The sequence below is a fragment of the Lygodium microphyllum genome, chromosome 26, assembly GCF_053477565.2.
Source record: "Lygodium microphyllum isolate KBCC chromosome 26, Lygodium_microphyllum_v1.1.10, whole genome shotgun sequence".
Lineage (NCBI taxonomy): Eukaryota > Viridiplantae > Streptophyta > Polypodiopsida > Schizaeales > Lygodiaceae > Lygodium > Lygodium microphyllum.
The window spans coordinates 84,589,869-84,606,218 of record NC_141160.1 but is presented as its reverse complement, the minus strand read 5'-3'; the positions used below and the strand labels follow the sequence as shown (position 1 = coordinate 84,606,218).

Sequence of the window (16,350 nt, the reverse complement as noted above, 5' to 3'; positions counted from 1 at the left end):
AAACTCAAAAGCTAAAGCATGTTATTTTGTAATTTGGGCTATTATTTGAGCTTGAAGATGATTAATATATGAAATACATGCTTTGTGGAGCGCTCACACAAGGCATGGGGGGAGATTGCACCCAATTGGTCTCTTGTTCATGTTATGCAAGTTTTCTACATTGATTTGTGTGCAAAAAGTAGAGTTTTTTTGTTCTTGGGGACCTTCTAATGCTCACTACACGCGCTTACGGCATCCGATCTATGCACCAGTGGTATCAGAGCAAAGTTGAGATCGAGAGCTTCCAATCGCTTACCATCTTGCGCGAAGGCGGAGCTCCTGGAACAATTGAGCTTTACAGTCAATTTCGTCGCGAACGATCGATACCGGTGTGTTACTGGCGGTCAAGAACCCCCTTCTGCACTCTTTGATCGTGAAGGACCAGCCTGTGGAGGCGGAGGACCACATGGAAAGCTCATTCTTCAAGTCGTTTTTCAACCAGACAAACAGTAAGCTCCATATCTAAAAAGCTTTAAAGCTTAGTAAGCTTTATAAGAAGCTTATAAAAAGCTTCAATTAACAAAATTCACGAATGGCAGCAAGAGCATGAACTGGGCGGCATCAAATCGGCCGAGGACATATTCATGTCCTAAAAATCCACGACAGATCAAGAAGTTTAAAGCTCTTAAATCATCTAAGTATTCCTAATCTTCCAAGTTATACAAGTCCTACAAGTCACAGAAGTCATAAAAGACTTGCTTCAACCACTCCCATAAAGGTTGTTCACACGCAGAAGCACAGAATCATGGTATTGCTCTCTGGTAGACTCTGTTCACACCTGCAGACTTGCTGAACTAGTTTCAACAAACGCAGAAGGTCATATGCAGTTCATATGCAGTTTCTTTGAAAACAACGAATACCGCAATCGCAAAAGACAAAGACCATAAAAGCCAAACAAAATATACAAGCCTTGTATACCCGCCTTTGAGCTACGCTCATCCCGCTAATAAGATTTCGAGAGTGTGAGGTCTTTTGGAATTTACAGGATGACGGAACAAAATATGGACGATCTTATGGTTGAAGGTGATTTACACGAACAAACGATGAAGCAAAAGTTGGATTTGATTATAATGTAGCTTGATGAAGAACGAAGAGCCCGACAAGCTTTGCAAGTTCAATTGGCCAATCTGCAACGATCTACCATCGACAAAGATGGACCGCAACCCGAAGATCTTATACGACGTACCATCGATGCGACATTTGAAGCCCAATCCATCCGCAAAGAAACAAAGATAAGTAAAAGAAACTTCAAATTTCGTACTTTCAATGGATCACGAGATTGAAAGACTGTACTTGCATTTATCAGTCAATTTGATGATTACTTCCATGAAGAAACATATGCTGAGAAAGACAAAATTAAATGTGTCACTAACTATTTAGTTGATCGAGCATCTTTATGGTGGACTGTGGTCCGCAAGAGCATTGATTGTCCCACTACCTAGGAGAGTTTCCAAAAGAAGTTTTTGCAGAATTTCCTTTCTCCTCAGTTCCATGAAAAAGCCATAAAGCAATGGGATCTTCTATAGCAAAGAGATCGCGAACCTATTTCCCAATACACTGAACGTTTCTGGAATGCCCTACTGCAACTACGCATGCTTGAAGATGTACCTGAAGCGACTCACAAATGCAAGTTTATGTCTTGCCTACTTGGACATTATTATGCTGAAGTCAATATGTTCAAGCCAACAACCCTTGAAGATGCAATTTCCTTAGCTCATGACACTGAAGACAAGATTCGCGGAAGAGACAAGCGACCACAACAATTTCAAACTAATGGTAACTATGGTTCCAAACAATTCAATTCAAATTTTTGAAGATTCAATCAAAGTCGTTTTCTTTCATCTTCATTCCGTAAGTCTTGGACACGACCACCTGCTTTACCATCAAATACCAATCCAAACCCTAAGCCATCCTCACAGTCAAATCCCAACATTCCTAAACTTCCTGCCATTACCAACAATGTATCTAAAGCCAAACCCATAGTTTGCTACAAATGCCATCAACCTGGACATCTAGTAGCTAATTACCAAACCAAAAAGCCACCTGTCCATATCAATTATCTTGGAGCAATGGAAGAAGAAAAACGTGAGGAAATGCTTGACTTTACGGAAGATGATGACGACATTGGTACTACTTCGGATATTTTGCCAAGTATGCCAACTCCCCATTCTTTGCTAACAATGAAATGTTTTGTGCATGGTAAAGAAAAGACTATTTTACATGATGATGGGAGCACACATGACTTTATTTCTGCAAAGTTAGTTAAAGATTTGAATTTACAAACTGTTTCTACACATTATCACATTAAAGCTGCATTCCTAGGCACGAGATATAATGGAACACAAGAGATGCATAATTTAGAAATTAAAATTGGTGAATATACTGAACGAAGGAATTTCCTAGTTGTACCTTTGCAGTCTAGTGATATTATCTTAGGAATGCCTTGGCGTCATCAATATAATCCTAACATAGATTATTCTACGCATTCAATTAAAAATTAATTTTCAAGGAAAACAAATCACATTGCATGGTATGCACACTTCTAATAATTTTCCACTGCTTACTCATACTCAAGCTAAACGTGCATTACGTAAAAGTAGCAAATATTATTTAATATGGATGAATGAACTTCAAGCTAAAGAAAAGCAAATGCATCCTAGGCATACACAATTTCTTGCTCAATTTCAAGATTGTTTTGCTGATGATTTACCACCTGGACTAGCACCATCACGACCTGAAGATCACAAAATAGATTTAATTCCTAGAACACAACCACCATGTAGAACACCATATAGGCATAACCAAATTGAACAAAAAGAAATTCAAAATCAAATAGAAGAATTGCTTAACAGAGGATTAATTAGACCTAGTAGTTCTCCATTTGGTGCACCTGTCTTATTAGTAAAGAAGAAAAATAATACTTATCGCATGTGCATTGATTATCGTGCCCTAAATAAAATTACTGTTAAGAATAGATAACTGATTCCTAGGGTAGATGATCTTATGGATAAACTACAAGGATCTGTTATATTCAGTAAGATAGATCTTAAATCTGGCTATCATCAAGTAAGATTGGATAAATCTGATATATTCAAAACTGTATTTAGAACACAATTTGGACACTATGAGTTTCTAGTGATGCCTTTCGGTCTAACTAATGCACCAGCTACATTTAGTCGCATGATGAATCGCATATTTCTGAAATATCAGCATTGTGTTGTAGTATTCTTTGATGATATATTGGTATTCAGTAAAAATGAGAATGAGTATTATGAACATTTGTCTTTAGTTTTCAAGTTGTTAAAAGATAATCAATTGTATGCTAATCCAGAAAAGAGTGAATTCTTTCAAACAAAAATTAAATATCTAGGACATATTGTTTCATCAGAAGGTGTTAAGGTTAACCCTAAAAAGATAGAAGCAATTTTAAATTGGCCCATACCCAAAAATGTGCATGAGTTATGTTCTTTTCTAGGTCTTGCTAGTTTTTACAGAAAGTTTGTAATAAATTTCTCATTGCTTGCATTACCTTTGACTGAACTTTTAAAGAAGGGTATTGTTTATAACTGGACTAACAATCAACAAAAATCTTTTGATTTATTGAAACATGCATTAACCCATGCTCCTGTATTACAACTACCTGATTTCAATAGACCATTCTTTTTAGTAGTTACTGATGCTAGTGGATCTGGAATAGGAGCCGTCCTTATGCAAGATAATCATCCCATAGCCTACTCTAGCTGTGAACTGAAACCATCCAAACTTAAATACTCTACCTACGATAAAGAATTACTAGCTGTAGTACAAGCCTTGCGTCAATGGAAACATTACTTAATGGATTCTGAATTTATGATCAAAACTAACCAACAAAGCATTAGACATCTCCTTAGTCAACCCCAAATATCTGACCGACATATTAAATGGGCAGCTTTCATTCAAAGTTTTCATCCCCTCATACAATATCAACCAGGAAAAGAGAATGTTGTAGCCGACGCTTTGAGTAGAAGACCGACAATTCATAATATTTCTGTGATATCATTTGATTTTCTTATCCCTATGAAAGATACTTATCATTAGGATATTACTTTTCAAGCTGATTGGAATAAATTAGTTGCAAATAATTGGGTCCCTATTGATTCATTGTCTTACAATAATAGATTCATGTTTTATGAAAAGAGATTATGTGTGATAGTTCCATTTAGATCATTTGTTTTGCATGAGATTCATTGTCCTCCATATCAAGGTCATAGAGATATTATATCTACTTTGCGTACATTGACTGAAGATTTTTATTGGCCACATATGGACACTGATGTATCTAACTTTGTATCTGAATGTTTAGTTTGTCAACGAGTTAAAAGAGACCATGGTAAACAATATGGTTTACTAATGCCATTATCTATTCCATCACGACCATGGGAACAAATTTCAATGGATTTTATCACTGGTTTACCTAACACTAAAGCTAACCATGATATGATTTGGACTGTTGTAGACAGGTTTAGCAAACAAGCATATTTCATTCCATGAAAGAAAACTCTAACTGCATCTCAAGCAGCTCAATTGTTTTTGAAAATTGTGTTTATTAACCATGGTTTACCAAAAGGTATTATTTTTTATCATGATTCTAGATTCTGTAATAATTTTTGGATTACTTTGTTTGCTAACTTAGGAACAAATATTGATTTTTCATCTGCATTTCATCCTGAAACAAACGGTCAAACAGAAGCTACTAACAGTACTATTTTAGATCTTTTACGTGCTTACACTATTTCAAAACCACACACATGGGATACATATCTATATTTACTTCAGTTTGTATATAACAATACACCACACACAGCTACAAAGAAAGCACCATTTGAAGTTATTTATGGATATAGATTGTCTACACCTGTTGCATCATTATCAAACAAGATTCAGACTGCTGATGATATTGCTAACATGCATGCCACTATTTTTTATGAAGTTAAAGATATGATTGCCAAAGCCCAGCAATCATATACAAAGCAAGCCAATAAGAAAATACATGCTATTAATTTTAAAGTTGATGATTATGTTTGGTTACGAATAGAAAAACGTAGATTACAAAGTGTAGATAAACACCCAGTTGTGAAATTAACACCTAGATGGACCATTCAAGATCATACACAAAATCAATGACAATGCATTTAAACTAGAACTACCACAACATTGGAAAATCCACAACACCTTTCATATTAGTTTATTACAACCCTTTAGAGGGCAATTACCTGTACACCTTGTCTATGAAAACCCACCTTTGCTAGATGAAGAGACTGAAATCCTTGAGCCTGAAACTATTATAGATACTGACTTTATGACCACTAGAACTGGCCGTAGATATTCTAGATATTTGGTCAAGTTAAAAAACCATCCTGTTGAAGAGGCCCAATGGATGCACGCTAGAGACTTAAATGCTTTCCCCATTCTATTAGCTCCACATTGAGCTAATAGCAATTGAGGTCAATTGCTATCCCACCCCGGGGGTATGATGCCATGAGGCATAGATAGCAGCGGTGGCAGTGGGAAGCATTGGAGGATAGCGTGTATTCAAGTTATTGTCAATATTTTGATGGGTGCATACCTTAGGCATGGCGCATATATTTTCTCGCGCTTATTTATCAAGACGCTTGATATTTATTTATTATTTTTGTATGCGCATGGGCGCACGATTTAGATATTTGTATTTGGACATTGTATTTAGGTATGCCTGACTTCTTGGGCGCCCATTAGCTTTAAATCTTTATTGGCACAAAAGCAAACTCAAAAGCTAAAGCGTGCTATTTTGTAATTTGGGCTATTATTTGAGCTTGAAGATGATTAATATATGAAATACATGCTTTGTGGAGTGCTCACACAAGGCATGGGGGGAGATTGCCCTCAATTGGTCTCTTGTTCATGTCATGCAAGTTTTCTACATTAATTTGTGTGCAAAAAGTAGAATTCTTTTGTTCTTGGGGACCTTCTGATGCTCACTACGCGCGCTTACGGCATTCGATCTGTGCACCAGAGTTGGATTAGGTGGATCTATATATTATAATATATAATAGATGTTTTGAGTCATTGTTTGAGTGCCACATAGGATAGGAGTGACGTTAGGTAGATCCAAACATTATAATTTAAGAGATTGGAGTCGTTGCCATTTGGAGTGCCACATAGATTGCTATTCAAGGGTCGATAATAATGTTTTAAAACAAGTTATTTATGCTTCATATTCTCCAAGAATAGGGTATGCTTTTCACAAAAAAAGCACTATCTTGCAGCAAAGGGATAGTTCATAGTTAGATGCTGCACATTAAAGCCACTACCACACTAAATTCATACGTGCCTAGAGAAAACTTAGCTTACACCAATTTTTTGCATGCCTCAAACACAATGATTCCAACACACACACACACCTTTTTTTTTGTTTTTTGAAGATGGTCTTTGTTTTTAGCAGAGAGAGGGAGAGACCCCTACTCCACAATAGAAATTTTTAAGGGGTGGAGAGAGAGAGAGAGAGAGAGAGAGAGAGAGAGAGAGAGAGAGAGAGAGAGAGAGAGAGAGAGGATCCTCCCTCTTCGTCTTGCACCATGATAAATCATCCCTCTACCCCAACCTACAATGCAAAAATAAGAAAAAGGCACAGTGTCTCAACCGACCTACACAACCCTTAAATCTTGGATTGAAATGATGAAGCATGCATGCTATAAGCTTGTGAAAGAGTAGCTTGAGTACAACTTACCTGATCACTTTTTCTCCTTGCACCAACCTATCACTCACCTCAACCTCCTTAGCGTGCATGCACGAAGAGAGAGAGAGAGAGAGAGAGAGAGAGAGAGAGAGAGAATCACTTACCTCTATTAAACTCCTCATCATGTAGATAGAGAGAAATAACTTGTTGCTCAGCTCAACCTTCTTAGTGTGCATAGACAAATTGGAAGATTTAAATTCACAATGCATGCTTCTCAATAAGATAGAGGGGACTTTAGAGGAAAAGTTATTATTAAAAGAAGCTTTAAAAATATATTATGTTTGGAGTCATCATTTGAGTGCCACATAAGACATGAGATTAGATCCATACATTATAATATAATAGAAATAGATTTATAAAATAATTCATGTTTGGAGTCATCGTTCGAGTGCTACATAGGATAGGAGTTAGGTTTAGGTAGATATGTACATTGCAATTTTATAAATTCTTATTTAAAGAAACTCAAAAAATGTTTCAGGTTTGGAGTTAGAATTTGAGTGCCACACAAGATAGGAGTTAGATTAGGTGGATCCATATATTATACTATAATAGATAACAGAATAATAGAAAGAACTTTAAAAAACATTTCATGATTAGAGTCATTGTTTGAGTGCCACATAGGGTAGGAGTTAGGTTAAGTAGATCCGTACATTATAATGTGCAAATCTACTTAACCTAAGGCGAGTGATTCTCTCTCTCTCTCTCTCTCTCTCTCCTAAACTTCTCATCATGTAGAGAGAGAGGCAACCTATCACTCACCTCAATCTCCTTAGTGCGCGCGCACAGAGAGAGAGAGAGAGAGAGAGAGAGAGAGAGAGAGAGAGAGAGAGAGAGAGAGAGAGAGAGAACTCACTTTCTCTTTTAATACATGCTACCACAAGTTATAGAGATGGATTGGCAAATTTAAATTCAGGGGAATGGGGAGAAATGCTTATATTAAAAGAAAGTAAAAAATATGTTAGGTTTGGAGTCATTGTTTGAGTGCTACCTAGGGTAGGAGTTAGGTTCCATATTACTAGTCTTACTAGTATAATTATTTTGGTTGTAGGTTCGGAAAGCCCAAACCTCTAGAGGGCTTCCCAAACTTACTCCCTTTCTCAATTAAGACCCCCTCTTCTCTTCTCTTTCAAGTGTAATCTCTCCTTTTCTCTTCCCCCTCCCCTTTTCAATTAAAGGCTTTTCCCTTCCCCTTCATTCTCTCTTAAAACCCCATCCCCTCTCTCTCAAGTATAATCTCTCCCTTTCTTTTCCCCCTCCCCTTTTTAATGAAAATTCCTCCCCCTCTCTCTCTCTCACTCATGTATAGGGCCTAGGTTCTCTCTCTCTCTCTCCTTCCTTTAATTAAATCAAAATTTTCTCTCTCTCTCTCTCAGTTAGATTAAACTTTTTAATTTAATTATTTTCTTTGATTAAATATTTTCAAAATTTCAATTAAAAAAATTTTGGGCACTTTTTCACACTTAGAGAGAGAGAGAGAGAGAGAGAGAGAGAGAGAGAGAGAGAGAGAGAGAGAGGCAGAAGAAGAAGAAGAAGAAAGAAGAGAAAAAGACGAAGAGGGAGGAAAGAGAATAGTCTTTTTTAAATTAAAACTTTTTTATATAGTTTTTGACTTAGGGAGAGCCGAAGAGAAAATATATAATTTGAAAGAGAGAGAAAATAGGGGGAGAGAAAGGGGAAGAGAGGAAATAGAAAAATAGAGAGAGAAAAATATATATAGATAGAAAAGAGAGCGAGAAAAAAACTTGAAAGAGAAAGAGAGAGGAAAAGAAAAGAGAGAGAGAGAGAGAACAAAAAAGAAAGAAGAGGAGAGAGAAGGAGAGAGGGGGGATAGAGAAAAAAAGAATTATAGAGAGAAAATATAACATTTAGAGAGAGAGAAAAAAAGAAAAAAGAAAAAGAGAGGAGAGAGGGGGAGAAAAAAAGGGGGGAGAGAGACCAAGAAGAAAATGAGAGAGAATTTGAACACAGAAAGAGAAAATTATAGAGAGAAAATATAAAATTTATAAAAAAAAGAAAAGGAAAAAATAAAGAGAGAATGAAGAGAGAGAGAGAGAGAGAAGAAGAAAAAAAAGGAAAAAAGAAGAGAGGGAGAGAGACAGAAAAGAGGGGAAAAAGGGGGAGAGAAGAAAAGCAGGGGGAGAGAGAGAGAGAAAGAGAGAAGAAGAAGAAAGAGGAAAAGAGATGGGGGAAAAGAGGAAAGAGAAATGTCTTTTTAAAATTTAAATATTTTTTGAGAGAGGGGGGAAGGGAGAGAAGAAGAAAGCGGGGAGAGAGAGAGAGAGAGAGAGAGAAGAAAAGCGAAGAGAAAAAGGGAGAGAGAATCAAGAGAATAGAAAAAATAAATTAAAATAGAAGGCAGAGAGAGAGAGAAAATTAAACAAAAGGAATTAGAGAGAGAGAAAGAGAGGGTGAAGAAAAAATTAGAAACAAAGAGGGAAAAAGAAGAGAGATGGATTGTTGAGTGATCGCATGGCACTTTTGGTTGCCGCTTCGGGGCAGCCATGTTGTCATGAAGTCGCCAAGAGTTGGGCTAGTAGATCCCTACATTGTAATGTAATGTAATAAAATAAAATAATATAATGTTATAATAAAAATACATTTAAATAATATATCAAGTTTGAAGTCATCATTTGAGTACCACATAGGGTAGGAGTTCAATCAGATAGATCTATACATTATAACATATAATATAATAATAGAGGTTTGGATTTATCGCTTGAGTGCAACATAGGTTAGGAGTTAGGTTCAATAGATCCTTATAATGTTACATTATTATAATTATAATTATAATATAATGTAATAGAAGATAGATAGAATAGATAATGTAAGGTTAGGTAGATCCTTACATAGATAGATAGAATAGTTAATAGATAATAGGTAGATAAACGAACGTGTTCCTTGTCAAAGGAGCCGCACGTGTGGAGAGGCCTTAAAGCCAAGAAATTCTCACGTGTGCAGGGGGAAGGTCAAGAAAGGAACGAGCAACGTCTCATCCCGATCTCTCCTCTCTCTTTCTTTGTGTTGTGCGTGCGTGTGTGTAGGCTAGGCTATGTGTTTGTGTTGCGGCCCAGACGGAAAACTACGTTAGGGTTTGCGATAATCCTTTTTTTGTCGTCGTTGTTCTACGCGCATCGGGAGAGGCCTTCTGCTAGGGTTTTGCAGAAGGGTTTGCCGTCTGCGTCCTCCTTCTTAGTACGCCCAGCAGCTCGGTAAGAGTATCTCCATGTCTGTTCCTCATGTTCTTCTTGTCTTAATGAATCGAGACATCCTATTCCTTTTCCGTCACTCTCTGCTGAAGGGTATACTCAGCCATATTGCCATCGCTCTCTGTTAAAATTTAAGTACAGCTATAAGGCCATCGCTCTGTGCTAAAGTTTTTGTACATCCATAAAGAGAATCGAGGCATCCTTTTTCTTCTCCAGTTCTGCCTGTCATAGCGTAGATTCAGCTGTGCCCCATCGGTCTTTTGCACGGCAGCGGCGGTTCTTCTCTTATATGTACTGCCCTTCATTAGGCCAGGTTTATAGTATTATATGCTTCTGTACAGAGACGAAGCACTTGACATTTGTCCTCATTAGCTGTGAGTCTTGCAGGTGCAACCAGAAGAATTGCAATTCTTGCTCTGCTGTTGCTTTCTCTGTCTTCGTCTCTTTTGGTCATATTACCTGTCTTTTCCCTATCAACCATGCGTGCTCTAATTTTGGCCTTAGGTGCATCAGCTTACCTGAATTGTGAATTGCTGCATGTGAAGCCTCTCTGTTTGTCTCGATTTCTGATAGTGTCACTCACACCCTCACTTTATGTGCTCTACTATGTCAAGGTTTTTGAACCCAATGGATTCATCTTCTGGAAAGCGAAAACGAAACTCTGACTTTGGAGAAAGAAATAGCCAACAAAGAAGAAGAAACAGCCAATTCGGAGGAGATCAAGACCAGGCATTACCTACACCAGATGATACTACGTACAGGATTCTTTGTCCTGGTATCAAGATTGGCAGTGTTATTGGGAAAGGAGGGAACATCATCAAGCTGCTGAGGCGTGAAACACATGCCAGGATTAAAGTGTTGGATTCTATTCCTGGAGTAGATGAGAGGGTAGTATTGATTTGGAGCACTCCACAGGATGAGGAAAAACAAAGGGAGAGGGGGACTGCCAAGGATTATGAGGCCAGAGATGGAAGGGACAATAGTAGAAAGTCTCGAGACTACTCCCTCCCTGAAACTGGAGATTTTCTCTGCCCAGCTCAAGATGCTCTCTTCAAAGTGCATGCAAGGATTCTGGAGGATGACAGAAACTTTTCCAACGATGAGAATGATGATGATCGTGAAGAAGGTGGGCAGAAGGCAACTGAGGTGACAGCCAGGCTACTTGTTCCGAACAATCAGATTGGGTGTCTGCTTGGCAAAGGTGGAAAGATAATAGAGAAAATGAGAAATGAGACAGGGGCACTGATCCGAATCTCAAGTAAAGACACGCTTCCTGGGTGTGCTCTACCTTCAGATGAGCTAGTGCAGGTCCTTGTCACTTTTATTTTTTCACTGCTTGCTTATGTTGCTTATAGAGCTTCAAATGCTCTACAGGCATGAATACATTAATATAGAAATGACGTGATCGTGTCTCTATTGTCTTCAAGAATTTGTTGCTCCTATGGTTAGCCTCATTCTATAGCTTGATGGCTTCGCAGGTCTCTGGAGAACCTGCCATTGTTAGGAAAGCGTTGTATGAAATATCTGCTCGAATTTATGAGAGCCCCCTCAGAGATCGTCCACAAGGAGCAGCCAGTGTTGTACCACCTCCTATGTTGCCTCCAGGAGGACCCCTATTCCCTCAACCTGGTGCATTTCCACCAGTTAACCACATGTTTGGTCCAGCCAATGCTGGTGGGCCTCTTGTTGGACTGGGGCCATCACCATTGTCTGGCTATGGTCGTCTTGATCCAGTCTCTCCCTGGCCTATGAATACACCTGCACTTCCTGTTTATCCTCCAACTGGTTTACCTCCTGTGGATAGAAAGGAAGGTGGAAAGGAGGAAGAGTTTATTATTCGCCTATTGTGCCCTAATTCTAGAACTGGCATTGTGATTGGCAAAGGTGGAGGTGCCATCAGGCTTTTACGAGATGCAACAGGTGCTCGGATCAAGGTTGAGGATGTTGTGCCAGATGCCGAAGAGAGGGTTATTGTTCTATCAGCTTTAGAGGTAAAGCTCTTTCTTGTGCCACAAGAAAACCCTGAAGTGTCTTTTAATCTCTTGGGTAAGGGACTTCAAGGAAGAGATACTGTACAATCTTTAGATTGCATATGCACAAGCCCAATCATACAAATTTGAATGTTAGTAGGAAAATAAATCTTGGGAGTCAAAGTTAAAAGGTTTTCTGCTGCTGAATGTGTAGCACGTAGAAGACCATTCTCCTGTTATTGAGGCTGCAGTGAAGCTGCAAGTTAAGATGTGCGAGTTTGGCGAGGATAGAGAGAGGCTTATCACCACCAGATTGCTTGTTCCTTCAAGGCAGATTGGGTGCCTTTTGGGTAAAGGTGGCAGTGTTATCACTGAAATGAGGAAGAAAACAACTGCTGGCATCAAGGTGCTCCAGAAATCTGATCTGCCTAAATGTGCTCAGGATGCTGATGAACTGGTTCAGGTAGACTCTTAGAAATTTCTCTGTTTTTTAGCTAGTTGATAAAGTTAAGTGTCAGATTTTTTTATCTTATCCACCAATAATTACAGCCTTCCTGTCTGTAGTGAATGTACCTGCGACCATTGTTGTATCTTAAGGCTGTGGATTTCTTTACCAGATTACAGGAGATGAAAATGTGGCCAGACAAGCACTTATTGAAGTCCTTAGCAGGCTCCGAAATAATGTTTTCCGTGATCAAATCGGTGAAGTGGGAAGTTTTGGTGGCCTTCCATCACCATCATTTAATGGGCCTCCAATGAAAGGTGGATTCCCTACTGCTCCACCTAGTCTTATGAACAGGCCTGACATGGGTTATCCTGGTAGCATGCCTTCTTTCAATGGGCTTGGTATGCAGGGTGGACCATTTGAGTCTAACTACAGCTCTGTTGCACCTCTGCAGGTAGCCCTTTGTTTGAGCATATCTGAGTGATGTTCTCTGTTTGAGTCTTCAGTGCAGTCTGTGTTTTATGCTGAGTAACAATATTTGTTTACTTTTCAATGCTGTTTTTCATCTATGGTGTACACATACAGATGTCTTTGCTATGCACTATGTTCTATACTGAATAACAGAATCTGTTTACTTTTCAACGCTGTTTAGATACACAGACTTCTTTGCCTTGTTTAATTGAACAGTCTTCTTTCCTATAGTGTAGTATAGTTTATACATCTTTAAAGTACTATTTGTCCTGTCCCTTTTGGGAATGGATTTATCGCCATTTTTAAATTATTTTTTGTTGAAATCATGGAAAAATATTTTGTTACTGTTTGTCCTGTTCTGTGATTATCATTTTAAAATTGTTTTCTGTTGAAGTCCCTGACATACCTTTTGTTGTCAAAGGGAACTGGTAGTGCATATGGAGGATTTTCCGATCTGGACAACAGTGTATACAGCAGTCGTGTACCTGCAGAGTAAGTGCTTGCAACTGGTTCATATTTACAATGACTAACTGCTATCATACTGTACCAGTCACTCAAAGGCTAATAATTAGTGTGCTTGGTGATGCAGACGGACCGGCCATAGTGATGTACCAACTAGAAAGCCTTCCAATAAAATTGTTGAGATCACCATTCCGTCTGCTTCTGTCAGTTCTGTGATGAATGGCTTGAGCTCAATCCGAGAGGTACCTTGTATATTTACTCATTTTCTTTTACCAGATTTCTGTAGGAATCAATTATATACTTACTTAATCTGTGGGACTTCCAGATTTCAGGTGCGAAATTGAAAATTCTTGATCCGAATCCCATCTCAGGAGATCGAGTGGCTGAGATATTTGGGACTGCTGAACAAACACAAGCTGCCCAGAGTTTGCTTCAAGCATTTATCTACACTGGGCAAAGTTCAGCTGGGTCAAGTCTGCGGGGACTGTATTGACTCTTATACAGCTTCTGTGATCAAGGTAGGTGTTCATGTAAAAATCTTTGAGCTTCCTCCATTTGCATATGTGTTTCATAGTAGCTGGAGACTTCAAATTTTCCTGTTTGAGCACATAAATTGTGAAAGAGTATTGCAAGCTTTTCCGCTATATATGTCCTTTTTAGTCCTTCGGTAAAAATTTCGTAGTAATTCTGATACACTTCCTTTATATTGGCCGCCTCTCCTCAAATTCCATTTCAGTCGCAGTTCAACAAAGCCCTGGAGCCAGACCCATGCTGCTGTGTCAGTCTAAAGACTCTAAATTCTCAATCGATCTGAAGAACAGGCTGTGGAAGCCCTTCTTTTGGAAGTTCAAGATAGATGGACTTGCTTTTACCTTGACATTTAACTGAGGCCTATGATGTAAACTTTTTTATCCCAAGAATGAACTTCACAGTGATTCTGTCAGGTCACCTTTCTCTGACTTTTTAGTTTCTCTGGCTTTTTAGCTAGTTGATTTTGTAGAAGAATGTCCTTTTATCTGCAAGAAATAGTCATTGAACCTTTAAGCCGCTTGGAGGGACTTCTCTTTCCTTCTCACAAGCAACCTTGGTCCAGTCACTGTTTTGGTACAATATCCGTGTCCTGAACAGACTCTGTAGACATGGCTGATGATTTTTATGTCTGGTAAGTTTGTTTGTGAATCAATGTTACACCTTTAGGGAGTAAGGTCCTCGTGCATAGCAAAATTTAAAGTGTAGGCTCAAGAATAAGTTCATAGAGCTTTGTTTGTTTGTTTGTTTGTTTTTTGGTGCTTTCTTCCTGGTCGTGTAACAACTGTCATCTCATTTCTGCTGGAGAGATCAAGCGCTAGTCTTGACACGGGGTAATCGTGCAAAGCAACTGCTGTTGAGGCTTGGCCTTGGTCCTTTCTGCTCAGGAGGATTGGAATACATGCTTTGAAGGGGAGGTTTGGTTTCTCTCACGTATCTTCAATGGTTATTTGAAGTGTCATTAATATCTTATGGATGGCAAAGTGTTTATGCATTTTTTGAAAGTTCCTCCTGGACAGTGAAGCAGGACAAGTCAAAGTCTTCCATTCGAGGTAAAAGTGAAATGCGGAAGGCCGCACAGGTTGTCACTGGCACGGCATCAAGAAGTCAAAGCTCTTAATGCAATCATTTTTTTCAATGTTTTCTCATAAGATAATACTTGCAGATATGGGCTAGTGAAGTGCAAGTCTTAAGCATAGGCTACTGTCCTGCAGTCATGCCATATGTTTCTGTGACATTTGCTGCTGTAAGAGTAAGTCTTGTCACGTTGAAGCTTTTGACATGGCATATTGGCAGTGGGCTGCCTCATTTCCAAACTATGTTAAATAGCATAATGTGTATCTGTGACTTGTCCCTCAGAAATCTGGAAATGAATGCTGTTCTGTTCATCTTGTATATTGTATATGTAAATTGTGTTCTCTAGAATAGAGCGATAGAATGGCATTATGCAAACATGTAACTGTTAATGAGTGTCAGCTCTGGCATGTCATTTTGTAGATCATAGATCCTAAATCTGCAGCAGTGAGTGGTACAAGGGCATGTATGGTAATGGTTTTCGTGCAAATTGTAGGCATTTTATTTGTAGAGTTCCTGTTAATCAAACTAAAGGCTAAAAGCTCACTTTTCCTTCCTCTGGTTTCCTGCTTTTGGTGATTGGAAAAACTGTCAATTTTACAGCTTTGACTTCAATATATGTTAGATTTTTCTCGATCAAACCATGTAAATTTTTTGAGCCATTCCTGTTTAATATTCTGCCTGATATGACATGTTCTATCACTTATCACTAGTTTGGTAGGAAAGAAGCCAGTTTTGTGCTATTCTGACACCTGCACAAATAAATTTCATGTTCTCTTCATCATTGAAGAAATCATTAGATACCATTAAAGGTTCTCAAAAGAAATGTTGCCGTTCCTGAATGTAAAGCATTTAAGAAATGTCCGATAAGCTCCCTGCAAGACAAGTATAATTGGAGGAAAGCTGTCAACCTTTTCAGTAGTTAGAAAGAGTGATGTTTGGTGGTATCCCTATCCTTTTTCTGCAACATGTCAAAATTTAAAATATAATGTTTGTAAGACCTGTTGAATATTCTAATTGCCAACACCACAATTTTGAAGTGCCATCAAATTGACCTTGTGTGCACTCTAGGATGTAGTTCTCTACTCTTTATTAACAAGACTAGTGGTATTGTTGACACTCCAACCAAACAAGACTATTGGCATAGCATAGTTCACTAACCAATTGCTAATACAGCTACCGGTCGAGTTTTTGAATGAAAAGTTTTTGGTGTTAGCTTAGTCTGAATCTAAATGTAGTGCGAATAAATATTGTTCTTGGTTTTCAAAAGCCTATGCACATGGAGTGAAAACAACCTACTTGAATTAATCATTGTTCTTGATTTGTGAAAAGCTTGTGTACTCCAGTGAAAATAGCCACATGTGAGCCTCGGGTGGAATAGGGAATTTTGTCACTCTTAGG

General features: G+C 38.4%; 1 protein-coding gene across 4 annotated transcripts; it reads left to right on the top strand.

The window, feature by feature from the left end:
- Positions 1-9,796: 9,796 nt before the first annotated feature.
- Positions 9,797-15,013, top strand: LOC148013488 (KH domain-containing protein At4g18375-like). Of its 4 annotated transcripts, none has more exons than XR_015688793.1 (10): positions 9,797-10,002; positions 10,614-11,307; positions 11,478-11,990; positions 12,184-12,432; positions 12,587-12,868; positions 13,307-13,377; positions 13,475-13,589; positions 13,673-13,865; positions 14,683-14,792; positions 14,895-15,013. XR_015688793.1 is itself a non-coding variant. In XM_087667467.1 (9 exons), the coding sequence occupies exons 2-8, from the start codon at positions 10,627-10,629 to the stop codon at positions 13,838-13,840; spliced, it is 2,079 nt and encodes a 692-aa protein (XP_087523593.1). In that variant the 5' UTR covers positions 9,797-10,002; positions 10,614-10,626; the 3' UTR covers positions 13,841-13,865; positions 14,683-15,013. The 4 variants fall into 4 exon arrangements, 2 of the variants coding, with proteins under 2 accessions (XP_087523593.1, XP_087523592.1); XR_015688792.1 differs by having other exon boundaries at positions 14,084-14,792; XM_087667467.1 differs by having other exon boundaries at positions 14,683-15,013.
- Positions 15,014-16,350: the final 1,337 nt, after the last annotated feature.